This window comes from Arachis ipaensis, chromosome B4, assembly GCF_059453495.1.
Source record: "Arachis ipaensis isolate K30076 ecotype BB chromosome B4, ASM5945349v1, whole genome shotgun sequence".
In the NCBI taxonomy this organism is placed as follows: Eukaryota; Viridiplantae; Streptophyta; class Magnoliopsida; order Fabales; family Fabaceae; genus Arachis; species Arachis ipaensis.
Window position 1 is genome coordinate 146,254,585 of NC_142439.1, and position 15,596 is coordinate 146,270,180.

The following is a 15,596-nucleotide window of genomic DNA, read 5'->3' on the forward strand; positions in this document are numbered from 1 at the left end:
TTTATTATTTTCAAGATTTGGATGTAAGAAATCTTAGTTAAATTATAAATTATTTGTCATATTAATTAATTCTTTTTTATTATTTTTATACATATTTAATAAATAAAAAGAATGAACTAATAAACATGTTAGTATCTGTTAATAAATTCATAAAATTGCATGATGTTACTTAATTTCATAAGAAGTTTAGTTAAAGTAATTTAAAGAGAATTTACTATATCCATTTTAATTAAGATATTAAATTAGAATTTAGTCTAATATACCATTATATTTTATATTTCTTTATAATTATGACAATGATCTACTAGTATTATATGATCTCATCAGAAGTTAGAGACTTAGTAATTTACGTATCTATTTTAATATGAGATATTAAAATGAGATCTAGTAAGTAGTAGGATATTAAAATCATTATCATTATTATCGCTTAAGCTTTTGAAGTAATCGAATCAATTCAATATGATATATATATATTAATTAGTCTTTAACATATCATGGTCAAAATTCGACAAAACATAGCTGCACCAATCTTAGATTGTAATAATAAATAAAAATAAATGGGTGTTCCTATCTGTACACGAAGAAATGAATCAAGGACATAAAAAGAAAACATAAATTAATCTGCGATTCTCTGCTAATTATGACGACAATATAGTACATATTATAATATGGATATCATGATTATCATATATTGGGTCTTGAGAAACACTCGGTCTCAATTTAGCCTTTAAAATTTCAATTGCTTCAATTTAGTTCTTGAATTTTTCAAATTTTAATTACATTAGTTGTTACAGTGGTTTCTGTCACAGAATCAATTAAAAAGTTTAGAGACTAAATTGATACAATTAAAATTTTAAAGACTAAATTGAGACTCAAGTGTAATTTTAGGAACCAAATTGAGTATTATCAGATTGGGTCTTTTTAATTTTAAAATTGATAAAAATAATTAAAAAGGAAAAGAGAGAAAAGAAAAAGAAGGGGGCAAGAAAGGGAAAGGTGCATAAAAAGGAACTCAATTGGGTTGTGACTTTAGTCTCTCTTGGGATTCTTATTAAGATTTTGGTTTGATTAGTGTAATTTTGGGTTTAAACAATTCCCAATATATAATAAGAAATAGTAAAAATAAAGAATATAAAGAAAAATAAGAAAATTTTTTAAGACCCTTTTTTTATTTTTATTTTTCACTTTCCCTTTTGTTCACTTGAGAAGTTGAAGCAGTAACATTCACACACACAAAAATCAAACAAATCAAATCTAATGTGACCTCAAACTCCAACGTTGTCCATGTTTTCTGTGCTTTTGCCGTTTTAGGGTTTTTGAGGCACTGAAATCAGAGGCAGTGAAGAGTGAAGTGTGAAGTTGGAAGCTGGAAAAAGTTCAGATTTTGTTGATGCAAGTTGCAAGAGGGTGTGTGTTTTTCTGAGCTTTGGATTCCAAGATCCAGCATTTGATGATGAAATGCTGAATCAGAGTTATTCTTAGACCAACACACTGCAGAATCAAGCACTGGAATCGTTTGTTGTTTGGTCCCAAACAAACAAAAATGCAATTTGCAAAGCTAGATGACTCTCCTATGTTCCGGAAGCAGGTCACTCACTCTCACTCTCACTCTCACTCACTCTTCTTACCCTTTTGTTTCTGAGCTCAAAAATCAAAACTTTTTCTTTTGTTTCTGTTGCTTAGTCAGAATTTAATCTTGGGTGGGGTGTAGAATTTCATGTTGATCAAGCGTTTTTAGTGTTTGCTGGGAAAAAAAAAACGGTGGATTTTGTACATGTTGTACAGGATAAGGAGTGTTAGTGTTAGCTGGAATGTGAATATTCTCATGTTTGGATACTCAACTTTAGCTTTGTTTCTTCACTAAAATCACTATGGTTCCTTTTGAATTATGTGGAATCTCAACAAAAAATCAAGGGAAGAAAGCTAGAAGAAAGTGGGTTATGTTATGGCCTTCTGTTCATGTCAACATCCCTCATATATGTTCCAAACATTTTGTAAATAAGTTTACTAGTCCTGTATACTCAGAATCTTTGTGGAGATGAAATATCCTAGTGAGGTGCCCTTTAGTTTTGTTATTGCCTGAGGTAATTGCAAATTTTTTTGTGGACATTTGTGAATTTGGACATGGTAGTGATGGCTGTTACTTGTGGCACACCTGATCGGCCGTGCCTGGAGGGTTGTTGGATGATCTTTTTGGTTGAAGAAAGTTGAAGGTGGCTATGATTTACGTAGAGCTGCGGTAAGCACTAGCAGCGAGAGTTAAATAGACATCAAGAGTTTGCAAGAGCTATATTAACTGAGGGTCCATGTGATTTTTGGCCCTTGCTACCCCACCAGCGCTAAATGTCATGAAATGTGATTCCAGTTAAAAAATTTTCTGTAGTATGTGTGATCATTTGTTATCATGTTGTACCTCATTCTGCAGGGTCTTTGCTGGTCTTTTCCCTTCCTTCTCCTCTGTTTTAGAAGTCTTATACACTGCAGTCATGTTCAAATATCATATATTGGTTTGATATATGCTAAGAATTAAGATGGTTTTCTCCTTTAATATTTTGGTGGACAGATACAATGCATGGAGGAAAGTGCTGAATCTTTGAGAGAGAGAAGTTTAAAATTTTACAAAGGATGTAGAAAATATACGTACGTCATTGTTTTCATCTTATCATTATCATTATTTGTTGATTACTAGCCATGAACCTTTGAGAACATGTTCAATTGGTAATATATTTTTATTTTTAAGTATCTAATTGTCTTCACTGTTGTGCCTTCTAGTGAAGGACTTGGGGAGGCATATGACGGAGACATTGCATTTGCAAGTGCCCTTGAAACTTTTGGCGGTGGGCATAATGATCCCATCAGTGTGGCTTTCGGAGGTATGCATTTATTTATTTATTCAATGATGGTTGATCAAAGGTTCTTTGTTTGTCATCCTAGCTTACATGAATGTATCCTCAATGTCATCATGTTTCTTAGTGCCCAAGGAAAGTTGCAAATTCAAGAAAAGTTATGACTTACTGCACTTAACATGACTATGCTTCCCTTTTGTCACAACAGTGCGATTCTCGATGAGAGAATTTGCTTGAACTTTTTCTCTATTATTAAGATTACTGTATTTAGGATTATCCAACTACATATTTTGATTTAAGCCTGCATGTAATTTTTTACTAAACTCTTAAGGATTGTGGAATAATTTCTGATTGAGTTTCTTCCTGCACTTCAGGCCCTGTTATGACCAAATTCACTATAGCCTTACGAGAAATTGGGACATACAAAGAGGTCCTTCGATCACAGGTATGATATTGTGTTGTAAATGCTTTCGAGCTTTTAATAACTGCAACTGACTCCTTAACATGCCTTTTTTCTTTTATGAAAATGAAGGGAAAAAGTAAAAAGTTTAGTTAGCAATAAATAAGACATTGTTTTCCTATCAGCTCTTGGTGCCAATATCCTACTGACATATATTTTCTTTTGTTCAGGTTGAGCATATGTTAAATGACAGATTGCTCCAGTTTGTCAACATGGATTTGCAAGAGGTCAAGGTACTATATTTTTATAGTTATTTCTCATGTTATATTTTCATTTGATATTTCAAAATTTGATTTTCACAAGAAAACCACTATGCTAATGTAGCTCCGTTAACATCATTATACCGTTACTTTTGAGCATTTCAATTTCTATGAGCAAATTATGCAGTTGTCTATATTTTAAGTGATCCTCCTGATGCAGGAAGCACGGAAACGCTTTGACAAGGCTAGCCTTATTTATGACCAGGTACATTTCCTATCACAAATTCTTTATAATTTGCCCACATGGTGTTTTGTTCCTCCTGAATCGAGAATGTGGATACAATTGCCTACTAAATGATTCATTCTGATACAAAGAGATCTATGGACATATGGTAGATTTTAACAATTTTTGATACACTACTATAAAATGGTCCTAGACTTGAAACAGAAGTCTCTGAGAACATAATTTTCAGAATTTTCTAAGTTTGTAGGTTGCTGTAGCCTCTTTACTTCTTAAATATAAAAGTACATGTACTAAACTGGAGACAACAATGTTAAGCTTCAGCATCAAGTTGCTATAATCTTTGCAGACTCGTGAAAGGTTTCTGTCACTGAGAAAAGGCACAAAAAGTGAAGTAGCTAATGCCCTAGAAGAGGTAAGCTTTTGTATGTCTTATTTGTTTGGGACAGCTTATGTTCACACTCGACACTCGAATATCCCATTCTTCGAACTCCTAAATGATTAGGAAATGTTTCAGGAGCTTCATAATGCAAGATCTACATTTGAGCAAGCTCGGTTTAATCTGGTCAGTAAACTCATTTGATCATAACATAAATAAGTTATTACGGTATGATTTTTTTTCACAAAGTTAAAATACCTCTCCAGGTTACTGCCTTGTCAAATGTTGAAGCCAAGAAGAGGTTTGAATTTTTGGAAGCAGTTAGTGGGACAATGGATGCACATCTTCGTTACTTCAAACAGGTAGACATTGTGTTCGTATATGTATCTTCTGCACCATATTCTTTGTCACCGTGCTTGTCCTAAGTAAATTTTATTTGTAGGGGTATGAATTGTTGCACCAGATGGAGCCATATATTAACCAGGTTTGAAATCAACTTTGTCTCTGAACACCAAACACTGTTTTTTCCTATGGAATTTTATGTAATTGGTAAAATTATAATAAAGTGAAGCATGAAAAGTTATTTACTCCAAGCTAGTTCCTTTGCAGGTCTTGACTTATGCTCAACAGTCAAGAGAAAGGTCCAATTATGAGCAGGCAGCTCTCAATGAAAGAATGCAAGAATACAAACGGCAGATTGACCGAGAGAGTAGATGGGCTTCAAACGGTTCTAGTGGATCTCCTAATGGAGATGGCATACAAGCCATTGGTAGAAGTTCACATAAGATGATAGAGGCAGTTATGCAATCTGCTGCAAAGGGAAAGGTTGGAGAAGAGGCCTGTAAATTTGATGATGAAAAAGAATTAGTTATTATTTTCTCCAGATGGCTTCTCTAACATTTTCTTGTCTGTACATCATTTTTAGGTCCAAACTATTCGACAGGGTTATCTCTCAAAACGATCGTCAAACTTAAGGGGAGATTGGAAGAGGAGGTTTTTTGTTCTTGATAGTCGGGGAATGCTGTATTACTACCGTAAACAAGTCAGCAAGTCATCGGTTAGAAATCTAACATGAACAAATCAGTTGGTTTATGAATAACTTGAGCTGATATGCTTCTTCATTCTCCTTATGTTATTGTTTTAATTCTCATGTGTAGGGATCTAGCAGTCAACATTCTGGTCAAAGGAATAGTTCTGAGCTTGGATCTGGACTTTTAAGTCGATGGTTGTCTTCTCATCATCATGGTGGAGTACATGATGAGAAATCTGTTGCTCATCATACTGTGAACCTTCTTACATCTACAATCAAAGTTGATGCTGACCAATCAGATTTGAGGTTTTGCTTCCGGATCATCTCACCAACAAAGAACTACACTTTGCAGGTTGTTTGATATGATTTTGCAATTTCTTGGATTATGATATTATTACAGGGATAATAGTAAGGGCTTTATAGTTTAATTCCGGAATTATTCTTGTCAGTGCAGGCAGAGAGCGCACTGGACCAAATGGATTGGATTGAAAAGATCACAGGTGTTATTGCCTCATTGTTGAGTTCTCAGATTCCTGAAAGGGTAACTGCCAAAAACTTTTGCTTGATATGTTCCAATGGAACTTCGGTTAACTTTGATTAATGGTGCCCAAATTTTTTCAGTTATTACCTGCAAGTCCAATGGGAAGTGCTCATAACAGGTCTACCAGTGAGAGTAGTTCTTTTGAAAGTTCAGATTTCGATCACACAGCTATTGAAGAATTTGCAGCAGAGAGAAATCCTGCTACAGCAAATGTGGACCGCAACTCGAGAAGTTTGCAGCTGCAGCGATCCGGTATTAAAACTGAGAAGCCTATTGATGTGTTGCGAAAAGTGTGTGGGAATGATAGATGTGCTGATTGTGGTGCCCCTGAACCTGATTGGGCATCACTAAATCTTGGTGTTCTTGTTTGCATCGAGTGCTCTGGTGTTCATCGAAATCTTGGTGTACACATATCAAAGGTAGGCCACACTAGGGATTTCTCTTGATCTCTGTACTTATATGTAAAATTCTTTCTTTAACTTCGAATACCATCTGTAAAGTTGCTTCACAAAGAGCATATTATAAAATCTTTACTTCAAATTTTGAAATCTTCTAACTTCGATATTTAGGATTCAACAACTGTTTCTAGTTTGCGATGTTGCTTCAATACATTGATCATGTAGCACCCTTTTCGTCACTTCTGTTACAGGTCAGGTCACTTACGCTGGATGTTAAAGTGTGGGAACCTTCTGTAATAAGTTTGTTTCAGTCTCTGGGGAATACTTTTGCCAACTCTGTCTGGGAGGAACTATTGCAATCGAGAAGTGGCTTTCAGGTTGATCTTGTTTCTACAGGGTAAAAATTCCTCAATCTTTGCATTAGACCACTTATTTCTATGAACCTTTGATCAAGTATTGATATCCACTACTACTCGTGAAGGTTAAGCAGGCCTGATAAATCACTAGCACTTTTCGTCAGCAAACCTTCTCAATCCGAGTCTCTATCTGTTAAGGAAAAGTTTATCAATGCAAAGGTATGATTATAATATCTGTTATATGCAGTCTTCTTATACTTTCAGATCTTACTGAGCAGAAAACAAAGCCTGTAACAATTACTATATAATTTTGATTAGTTTAGGGAATATGATGGTTTATGGTTTTGACTTCGGACAATGAAGTGCTATTGTAACAAGTCAATAAAATGCATTAGTGCTACTAAAATCATCACGATCGCGTAAGATGTATCCGATTATCAATGGTGCTACTAAAGGCATCTTTATCACAAAAGCACAAACCATTAGACAATTGTGGAATGAACATTTGTATGCATTTTACCTTTTTATGTGACCTTCTAATTGCACCAGAAAACAACTTCCTCAATTATTTGTTATTCCATGACAGTACGCAGAGAAGCTTTTTGTTCGCAAGCCAAAGGACAGCCAATACCGTCTACTGGTGGCGCAACAGATATGGGAAGCAGTTCGTGCTAATGACAAAAAAACCGTGTATCGATACATTGTTAATTCTGACATTGATGTCAATGCTGCTTATGAACAAATGTGTAGCAGCTCTTTAACCCTTGCTAAAGTGATGCTATTACAAGAGCAAACAAACCATGATCACGGCTCTATATCGAGAAACACATTGGACTGGTCCTCTGCTAGCTCTTTGAACGCAGGCTCTAAAGAAGGACGTGCCGTTGACAACCTAGATGGGTCTACCCTGCTTCATCTTGCTTGTGAAACTGCAGATATTGGCATGCTGGAGCTCCTTCTACAGTATGGTGCAAATGTAAATGCAACCGATTCGAGAGGTCAAACGCCATTACATCGCTGTATTCTCAAAGGCAAATCTACATTTGCAAGATTACTTCTTTCAAGGTGAGTCTGATGTATTTCATGTATCAGCTTCAACTGTTTCTATGGTTGTGATTTAAATGTTCATGAAATATGCTAATGTGCTTTTTTCGCTGATTGAATCATTCTTTATACTATACTTCCTTTGCAATGGTTTTATGACTTCTATTGAAAATTTTTAACAATGCAGGGGAGCTGATCCTCAAGCTGTAGATGATGAGGGAAGAACCCCTATTGAGCTCGCTGCGGAGTCAAATGCCGATGACAGACAAGTCCATGCTCCATCCACCGATTCTAATGGATGAAAGTGATAAGGAAAAGGGTCTCTCTAGCTCCAAGTATATTACAGATATAAGATATGGAAGATTGGATTATTGTAAATTTGTATTTCATAAATTAAAAAAGCTGTTTTTTTTTTTCCTTTTCTTAATGAAGGATGTCACAAGTGTTGAAGGCTTAAAAAGGAGAGTGGTAGGTTGAAATGCCTGCCCCTTTAATATTTTATCCTCTTTGTGCAAAATTAGTGCTGAGATTTGTAATGTAAAATGACCACATTGGTCTGAGTCAAGAGCACTGATATATTTGGTGGCATGCAGGAAGCTCTGTAATATGTTGTTTTGTGTATTTTAATTTTGCTTCCTTTTGTGGTGAAGCTGATGAGATGTGTTAGGCTCTAGGGGATTTCTGTATCACTGTGTACATTGGTTTATTTTGGTGAAGGTGTTGTGGCTGTAATTCACTATTTATGTTTTTTTTTTTTTAATTTTTTTATTGTCAGATGGGTGGGACCTGTAGTGAGGATATATTTTTATGGCTATAGTTCTCCAATGTCCTGATATTTTCAATATTGATTTTATATATGTGCAAATCCAAACTGATAAAGAAGGTAAATTATTTATGACCTTACAAAGGGTAGTTTTTGAATCACCAAGTTGTGAATTAAAATGTTATGGCCAATTGAATGAAGAGTGAAATAGTCTGAAAATTCCAATGGTAAATTCATGTCTTGTACAATATGGAAAATTCAACCCTCCTAACATGAGACATTTTTTCTAGTGAGAAATTTATAAAAAAAAAAAAAAAAATCATGAAGCCTTAATCTATTGGGTTAAAAAGTGGACAATAGCTTAGGGAAAGCTAATGAGCTATAGCTCAAATGACACAGTCTACCCATATTCATCTAGAGGTTGTGGGTTCGAATTTAGATCCTCTAAATTTTAAATTTTTACTTTAGAGAATAAAGTGTGGTTTCTCTCATATTTTCTCTTGATCCCACCTATAAAATAAATAATGAGATATCACACTTTATTCTCTAAAGAGAAATTCAAAATTTAGAGAACCCAAATTCTTAAATCTTACCTTACCCATTACCACTCCTATAATTGGTTCATTGGCTTGGATTATGACTAGACCAAATCTTTGTTGTTAAACCGGGATATTTTGATTTGAGACCAAAAAGCAAGAACATTGGAAAAATGATTACCCCATTCATTTCTTCTTATCTATTGTATCAAGTTATATAGACAATTCAAGAAAACATAGACAAACAAAAAACAAAGGGAAGAAGTTGATATTGTACTAGAAAAGATGAGATTCGATAGAAGATGGAGGGTATGGATCACAGAGTACATTAAATCAACATCTATTTTTATAATGGTCAACGGGGCACCATCGAAATCATTTAAGATGGAAAGGGGACTTCGGTAATGTGACACATTATCACATTTTCTATTCGTGCTGGTTGTAGATGTATTGAACAGGATGATCGGGGAGGCGGTGAGAAATAGGAGAATTGCTCCTCTCCTAGTCGGTAAGGATAATATAGAGTTATCACACCTACAATTTGCTTATGACACTATATTGTTCTATCCGTCGGAGGAAGAGACAGTCAAAAATTACAAGAGACTTTTGAAGTGCTTTGAAGTGATGTCCGGATTGAGTATTAGCTTTGACAAGTTCAGTTTGATATCGATGAATTGTAGTCAGGAATGAGTGGGTCGGATGTGCCAATTATTAGGGTGTCAAACGATGAGACTACCAGTGAAGTACCTGGGTATTGAGCTAGGAGCAAACCCGAGACTAGTTAAAACATAGAAGCCAATAATAGATAAAGTAGAGGAGAAATTTAGTTTGTGGAAAGCAAGTGTGCTAAGTAAAATAGAGAAGTTGGTCCTCATCAAGTCAATGATTTAATAGTCTGCCTACTTACTATTTGAGTTTGTATAAAATGTCGGCTACGGTGGCAAAAAAAAAAAAAAATTTCATTGCAAAGGAGGTTCTTTTGGGGGAAGGATGATGGACACCATGGGTTGGCTCTTTTAAAGTAGGAGTTGATACAGGCACCGAAGAAACTAGGAGGGTTAGGTGTGGGAGATGCAATGATCCATAATACTGCTTTACTGTTTAAGTAGTGGTGGAGATTTTCTAAGAAGGATTGTCCTTTGTGAAAGAAGGTTGTGTGCTCCTGCAATAATCTGAATCTTGAACAGTTATTGTCTACTCAAGCTATACCGGCAAAAGGCGGCCTGTGGAGAGATATTTGTCACTTGCAAATAAAGGAGCAATATATCAGACAAAAGATGATTGACGGACTAGTTATGGAAGTAGGTGATGGCAGATCAACCAGATTTTGGGAAGATACATGGTTACAGTCGAAAAAGCTAAAAGACTCCTTTTCGAGGCTCTATTTGATTTCAAATAATTGGGGACTGTGCATTTTGGGATGGGATAGAGTGGGTATGGAACTTTCAATGGAGGAGAAAACTCCGCCAATGAGAGATTGATAGTTTGAACCATCTTCTAGATATCTTGCAAGCTGTGAAATTGATAGAAGGGGTACAAGATAAAGTGGTGTGAAAATTTGATAAAGAAAACGTTTATACTACTAACTCATTTGTGCAAGTTTTATAGGTACAGACTGTAATGGAAGATATCCTCAGCTATAAGTTCACAAATGGAATTTGGAAAGGACTAGTACCCCTTCGAGTAGAGTTATGTATTTGGTTTGTGATTGTATGTTGAGTTAATACAAAGGATCGACTGAACAGTTTGGACATCATTGAACGAAGAGATAATGTCTGTATTACGTGTAACAAGGAAATTGAAACTGTATAACATTTGTTTGTTATGTGTGAGTATGTTTGGCAGGTGTGGTGCACATGGATTAGTTATATGGGTCGTACATGGAGTATCCCAGGATCTATAAAGAAGCACTTTGAGAGCTGGAGGACGATGCCCTTGAAAAAAAACGCACGGAAAACATGGTCAGTGGAATTCTTTTCCGTTATATGAAATATTTGGTTGTGTAGGAACGAGTTCATTTTTCAGAAACAAGTCAACAGATGTAATGGACTGTGTTGTTAGGTCGTTTTGTTGCTCTAAAAAATAATGTCAAAATAACTCATGTTATTGATAACTACACCGGCGATGACATAAATGTTACTAAAATTCATGTTATATCTCTTGTACGTTCCATTTAGTGTGTTGAGCTTGTTTTCTTTAAAAAAAAAACAAACAAACGGAAGAAGTTGCAACCAAACAAACATTAATCCTCTTGGCTTTGAGCTACATTTAGAACACTAAATTCTAAAATACATTTGTGAATATACACGTGTTGGTCAATCATGAAACTCCCCATAATACAAGTATTATAACTACTTAATTAATATCACATTAGGTTACTAATCTAAAAAAAATCTAGAAAGAATTATTCCTAGTCATAAGATAGCTTGAAAACTGATTAAAGATAAGATAATTCTTAATCCTACCTGCCACTTAAAAGTGATAAAGAAAAGATGGAGAAAAAGGGTGTAATATAATAGTAATGTAGGGCGATCTAAAGCAATTATTCGATGCAAAAAATAAATAAATAAATAAATAAATAAATAAAGTAGGAAACTTTACTAATAACTCATCAACACCACCATGCTACTAACACAATACTACTAGTGTTGTGTTAACCACTCACCATAGTTACAGCACAAATTCCCATGCCAGGTTGAAAATCAACGGCAAAAGATTTAACTTTTATGAAATCAAACGGTTGATATTCATCGTACAATTCTCTTCCTCCCCTTCACGGATTTCAATGTCTCACTTTCGGACCAAAGATGGACCCCACATAAGTACTGTGTCTTTTTTTCTTTTCTTTCTTTCTCAGTACAACAAAGGCGGGAACCAAGTTTTTGTCGCAGAGGGTATGGCCCCTTTCTTTGTCATGAGAGAGAGAAAAACAAAACAAAACAAAACAAAACAGAGAGTTTTTGGATAGATAGGGAGAGAGAAAGAGAGAGAAAGAGAGAGTAATACTACTTCTAGTCTTCAACTACTGTACTACATGTTTTGAAAATCCAGTGACATTGCAGTTTTTGAAGGGTGCTTGTGCTGCTTCTCTTTCTAGTTGCTTTTGTTCAGTGTTGTTGCTTCAACTTAAGTTCATGGTCTTCCACCACCCTTCAATTTCTGTTTAGCTTTTTGGGCTTCTGTTGTGTTTCCAAGGATAAAAAAGGGAACTTGTTTTCTGGGTGTTGGTTTAGCTATTCATTTATTAGTACCCAGGAATACTGGGGTTCTTTTTTTTTTTATTTTTATGATTAAGTGTTTTGTTCTGGTTTCGTGTAATGGTGGAAAATTTAGTGGTTAAAGTGAGAGAGGAGGTAAGAAAAATAATGGGATTCGGTGGAAAATGCTAATGATTCGATAGTTACACTTCTGCTTGCTTTTCTATGTTGGCTTTCTTGTGAAGATTTTGAGTTGAAAAGGTTGAGGAAGATGCTTATTCTTATGCTTATGCTCTTTTCAACTCATGTTAGCATCAAGTGTAAAATTGTGATTTTGGGGACCAATTTGAGTATGTGTCCAAGTGTTGTGCTGATGCAGTGATGCTATTTGAGAGAATTTCATGCTGAAATGCTCATTTTGGAGCTTCTAAGATTGAATTTTGGTTGTGCCTTTGTTTGTTCTGCTGAAATGGTTAAAAAAGGTAGCAACCCTTGTTCTCTTTCAAGGGTGTTTTTGGCATTCCTTCTTGTGTTCTTGTTCAGCTTGAGCAATAACACTGTTGAATGCCATGGAAGGTTGAGTATTAAGCATATCTCTTCTGAGTCTCCATCATCATCATCTAGGCCAACACCAACACCATCATCATCATCACTATACAAGGATGAACCTAAGAAGATTATTCTTAGTATAGTTTTAGGAGCAGTAACTGGACTAGTTGGTTCTGTAATCTTTGCATTTGTGGTTCGTTGTGTTGTTCAGTACCTTAACAGAACACCAATCCTCAAGGGTCCTGTCATATTCTCCCCAAAGATTGCCCCCAAGACGCTCCAATCGGCATTGGCGAAAGATAACCACTTGCTTGGTTCAAGTCCAAATGGGAAATACTACAAAACTGTTCTTGACAATGGCCTCACAGTTGCAGTCAAAAGGTTAACACCCTTTGAGAGCAATTCACCCGAGACTAAGAAAAAATCGGTCAAGAGGCAGATACAGAAGGAGCTTGAGCTTCTCGCTGGATTAAGGCACCGAAACTTGATGAGCTTGAGGGCTTATGTGAGGGAGCCTGATACATTCTTATTGGTTTATGATTATGTATCCACTGGTAACCTTGCTGATGTCATGAATAGAGTTAGGGAGAATGAGTTGCAGCTTAATTGGGAAGTTAGGCTTAAAATCGCAGTTGGTGTTGTGAAGGGTCTTCAGTATCTTCACAATTGTGTTCCTCAAGTTCTTCACAACAACTTGAAGCTCACAAATGTGATGCTGGATGCAGAGTTTGAACCAAAATTAGCAGATTATGGATTGGCTAAGCTTCTTCCAAACTTGGATAGAGGGACTAGTAGTCCTCCTGAATGTTTCCATAGTTGCAGGTAAGACAAATCAATGGATTTTGATTCAGTCTCATTATTTTTTTACCACTGTTTTGAATTAGAGATTAGGTTCTATGCATTTACAGCTAGCCAATCAAATTGCAAGAAGATGAGAAGCCATGATAGGTAGTAATTGTAATAGGTGGTTTGTCTATATGCTGATTTGGCACTTTCTTGTAATTTTATTGGCTGACAATACAAAACATTTATAGACTTTCGGTGCATAAAAACTAATTCCTTTTAATTATGGTCTGTTTCAATTTTTCACACCAAAAGGGTAAAGGGGTGGTTGATATCTTGGCATTTGTTCTGATTCCTTTACCTTGTTTAAAAAGCTCCACACCTAATTGGGGTTTTCCACTTTAGAGTACCTAATGAAAGATTCTTGTGGAGTAACCAATAATGTGGATTCTCATGGTGCCATTTGGTATTGGTTTCTATTGTTTAATGGAAAACTTTGCTCAACCAACAAATTTTTATTCCTGCAATTACTGTTAAGTTTTGGACTTATTTATTATAGTAATAATAATAATCTATGTGCATGTTTAGTAATAGATTTTTAATGTTATAATTGCTTTATTCAACAACATTGTCAACAAAATTTTCTTCTTATAAGCTCTTTTGAATCTAAATATAAGATATATCATTACAAATTGACAAATTTTTCTGGAATCTAGATGTATTAATGACAGTATACTATTGCCAATAAGATTAGTTCATGTTTTGAGATTAAATGGTGTGTTTTGCTTTGAGATTTCAGCAGGTACACTGACAAAAGCGACATCTTCAGTTTCGGCATGATACTTGGTGTTTTACTAAGTGGAAAGGACCCTACAGATCCATTCTTTGGGGAGCCAGCAAGTATGGGAAGCATGGGGGGTTGGCTAAGGCACTTGCAGCAACAAGGCGATGCGAAAGAGGCTCTGGATAAGAGCATTCTTGGCGAAGAAGGCGAGGAAGACGAGATGCTAATGGCCGTGAGAATCGCCGCCGCATGCCTCTCTGATATGCCTGCAGAGAGGCCTTCTAGTGATGATCTTGTTCTCATGCTAACTCAACTCAACAGTTTTTAAAAGCAAACTTCATTCCAAAGGTTTCTAAAAGATATATCATATCTTTCTTTTTTCTTTGTTAGGATGATAGTGTCTTTTAATTATTTTGGTGTAATTCATTGCTCTCATTATCTTGGATTTGATAGTGTGCTTGCTATTTTGTAGCACTCTGATCTTGCAGATTTCTGTGGTTGGATTTTAGGTTATACTAGTATATTATATATTTTGTTTGTAAATGACTAGTATGTTAACAAGGAAGTGATTTCCTATTTACTATCAAAGTACAAATTTTTTTGTATCATATGATCAAAACCATAGTCTAAGGCAATGTGTACAGAGTTAGTCTTGGTAATTTGGCACATGGATATGAAACAATCACACAAACACATAAACCTATAGTTCCAAAATTATCATTCTTAGATGATTTTTTTTTTTTTTTTTTTTTTTTTACATTTTGTATTTTAATACTTAAATTATTTTCCCCCGTTAATTAGATTTTGTTGAATTGTTCATAGACAAATAGACATTTATTTTTGGGTGTACACCACACTACTAAAAGGCATAAGGTGCCAAAATGCATTCACACATTGCAACACAAGAACTAATGTAGGTAGATAATATGAATTCTTCATGTCAAAGAGAAGCTATGAGAGAGACTGAGAATTTTTCAATCATTATTCTAAGGATTCTCTGTATATTAAAATAAGGGTTAAAAGTTAAATTAGTTCTTGAAAGATTATATATTTTTTAAATTCATTTTTAAAAGATTTTTTCAATTAAATTAGTCTTTTAAAAATTACGAATTAATCATTATTGTCCTTCAGTAACTCCATTAACAATTTTCGTCAACAATTAATATGAAATGTTAATTGACAACATACATAATACTTAACATGTGTAATTGGACGTTGACTAGATATATTTATCAAAATCTATTAATTTAGTCCTTTTTTCCAATTACATAAACTATATTCCCAATATGACTTACCGCTAAATTGATAGATTTTCATAAACATATTTGGTCAGCATCCAATTAGACGTGTTAAGTATCATGTATGCAAAAATTATTAATGGAGTCACTAAAGGACAAATATGGTTAATTCGTAATATTTGAAGAACCAATTTGATTGAAAAAATTTTTAGGGATAAATTTAAAGAATATCTCATCTTTTAGGGACTAAT

At 34.8% G+C, this 15,596-nt stretch overlaps 2 protein-coding genes across 3 annotated transcripts; both read left to right on the plus strand.

Moving 5' to 3' along the window:
• The first annotated feature begins 1,031 nt into the window (after positions 1 to 1,031).
• SFC (ARF GTPase-activating protein) lies at positions 1,032 to 8,239 on the plus strand. The gene is made up of 19 exons (XM_016339084.3): positions 1,032 to 1,588; positions 2,564 to 2,640; positions 2,773 to 2,873; positions 3,221 to 3,291; positions 3,477 to 3,539; positions 3,727 to 3,771; positions 4,097 to 4,162; positions 4,265 to 4,312; positions 4,393 to 4,488; positions 4,569 to 4,610; positions 4,736 to 4,951; positions 5,052 to 5,183; positions 5,284 to 5,508; positions 5,611 to 5,697; positions 5,778 to 6,116; positions 6,347 to 6,492; positions 6,577 to 6,670; positions 7,038 to 7,516; positions 7,683 to 8,239. Exons 1-19 carry the CDS (start codon positions 1,544 to 1,546, stop codon positions 7,795 to 7,797), a joined length of 2,487 nt encoding a protein of 828 aa, XP_016194570.1. The 5' UTR covers positions 1,032 to 1,543; the 3' UTR covers positions 7,798 to 8,239.
• Positions 8,240 to 11,663: 3,424 nt separating this feature from the next.
• CRN (Protein kinase superfamily protein) lies at positions 11,664 to 14,731 on the plus strand. 2 transcript variants are annotated; one of them, XM_016339085.3, is made up of 2 exons: positions 11,664 to 13,362; positions 14,123 to 14,731. In XM_016339085.3, the coding sequence occupies exons 1-2, from the start codon at positions 12,401 to 12,403 to the stop codon at positions 14,433 to 14,435; spliced, it is 1,275 nt and encodes a 424-aa protein (XP_016194571.1). In that variant the 5' UTR covers positions 11,664 to 12,400; the 3' UTR covers positions 14,436 to 14,731. The 2 variants fall into 2 exon arrangements, with proteins under 2 accessions (XP_016194571.1, XP_016194572.1); XM_016339086.3 differs by having other exon boundaries at positions 11,682 to 13,362; positions 14,126 to 14,731.
• The last annotated feature ends 865 nt before the right edge of the window (positions 14,732 to 15,596 follow it).

Excerpts from the sequence above, each read along its gene's own strand:
- SFC (XM_016339084.3), top strand. The coding sequence starts at position 1,544 with ATGCAATTTGCAAAGCTAGATGACTCTCCTATGTTCCGGAAGCAG. Across the intron at positions 3,772-4,096 it reads CTAGCCTTATTTATGACCAG|ACTCGTGAAAGGTTTCTGTC; the intron begins GTACATTTCCTA and ends TAATCTTTGCAG. Across the intron at positions 6,671-7,037 it reads AAAAGTTTATCAATGCAAAG|TACGCAGAGAAGCTTTTTGT; the intron begins GTATGATTATAA and ends ATTCCATGACAG.
- CRN (XM_016339085.3), top strand. The coding sequence starts at position 12,401 with ATGCTCATTTTGGAGCTTCTAAGATTGAATTTTGGTTGTGCCTTTGTT. Across the intron at positions 13,363-14,122 it reads GAATGTTTCCATAGTTGCAG|CAGGTACACTGACAAAAGCG; the intron begins GTAAGACAAATC and ends TTGAGATTTCAG.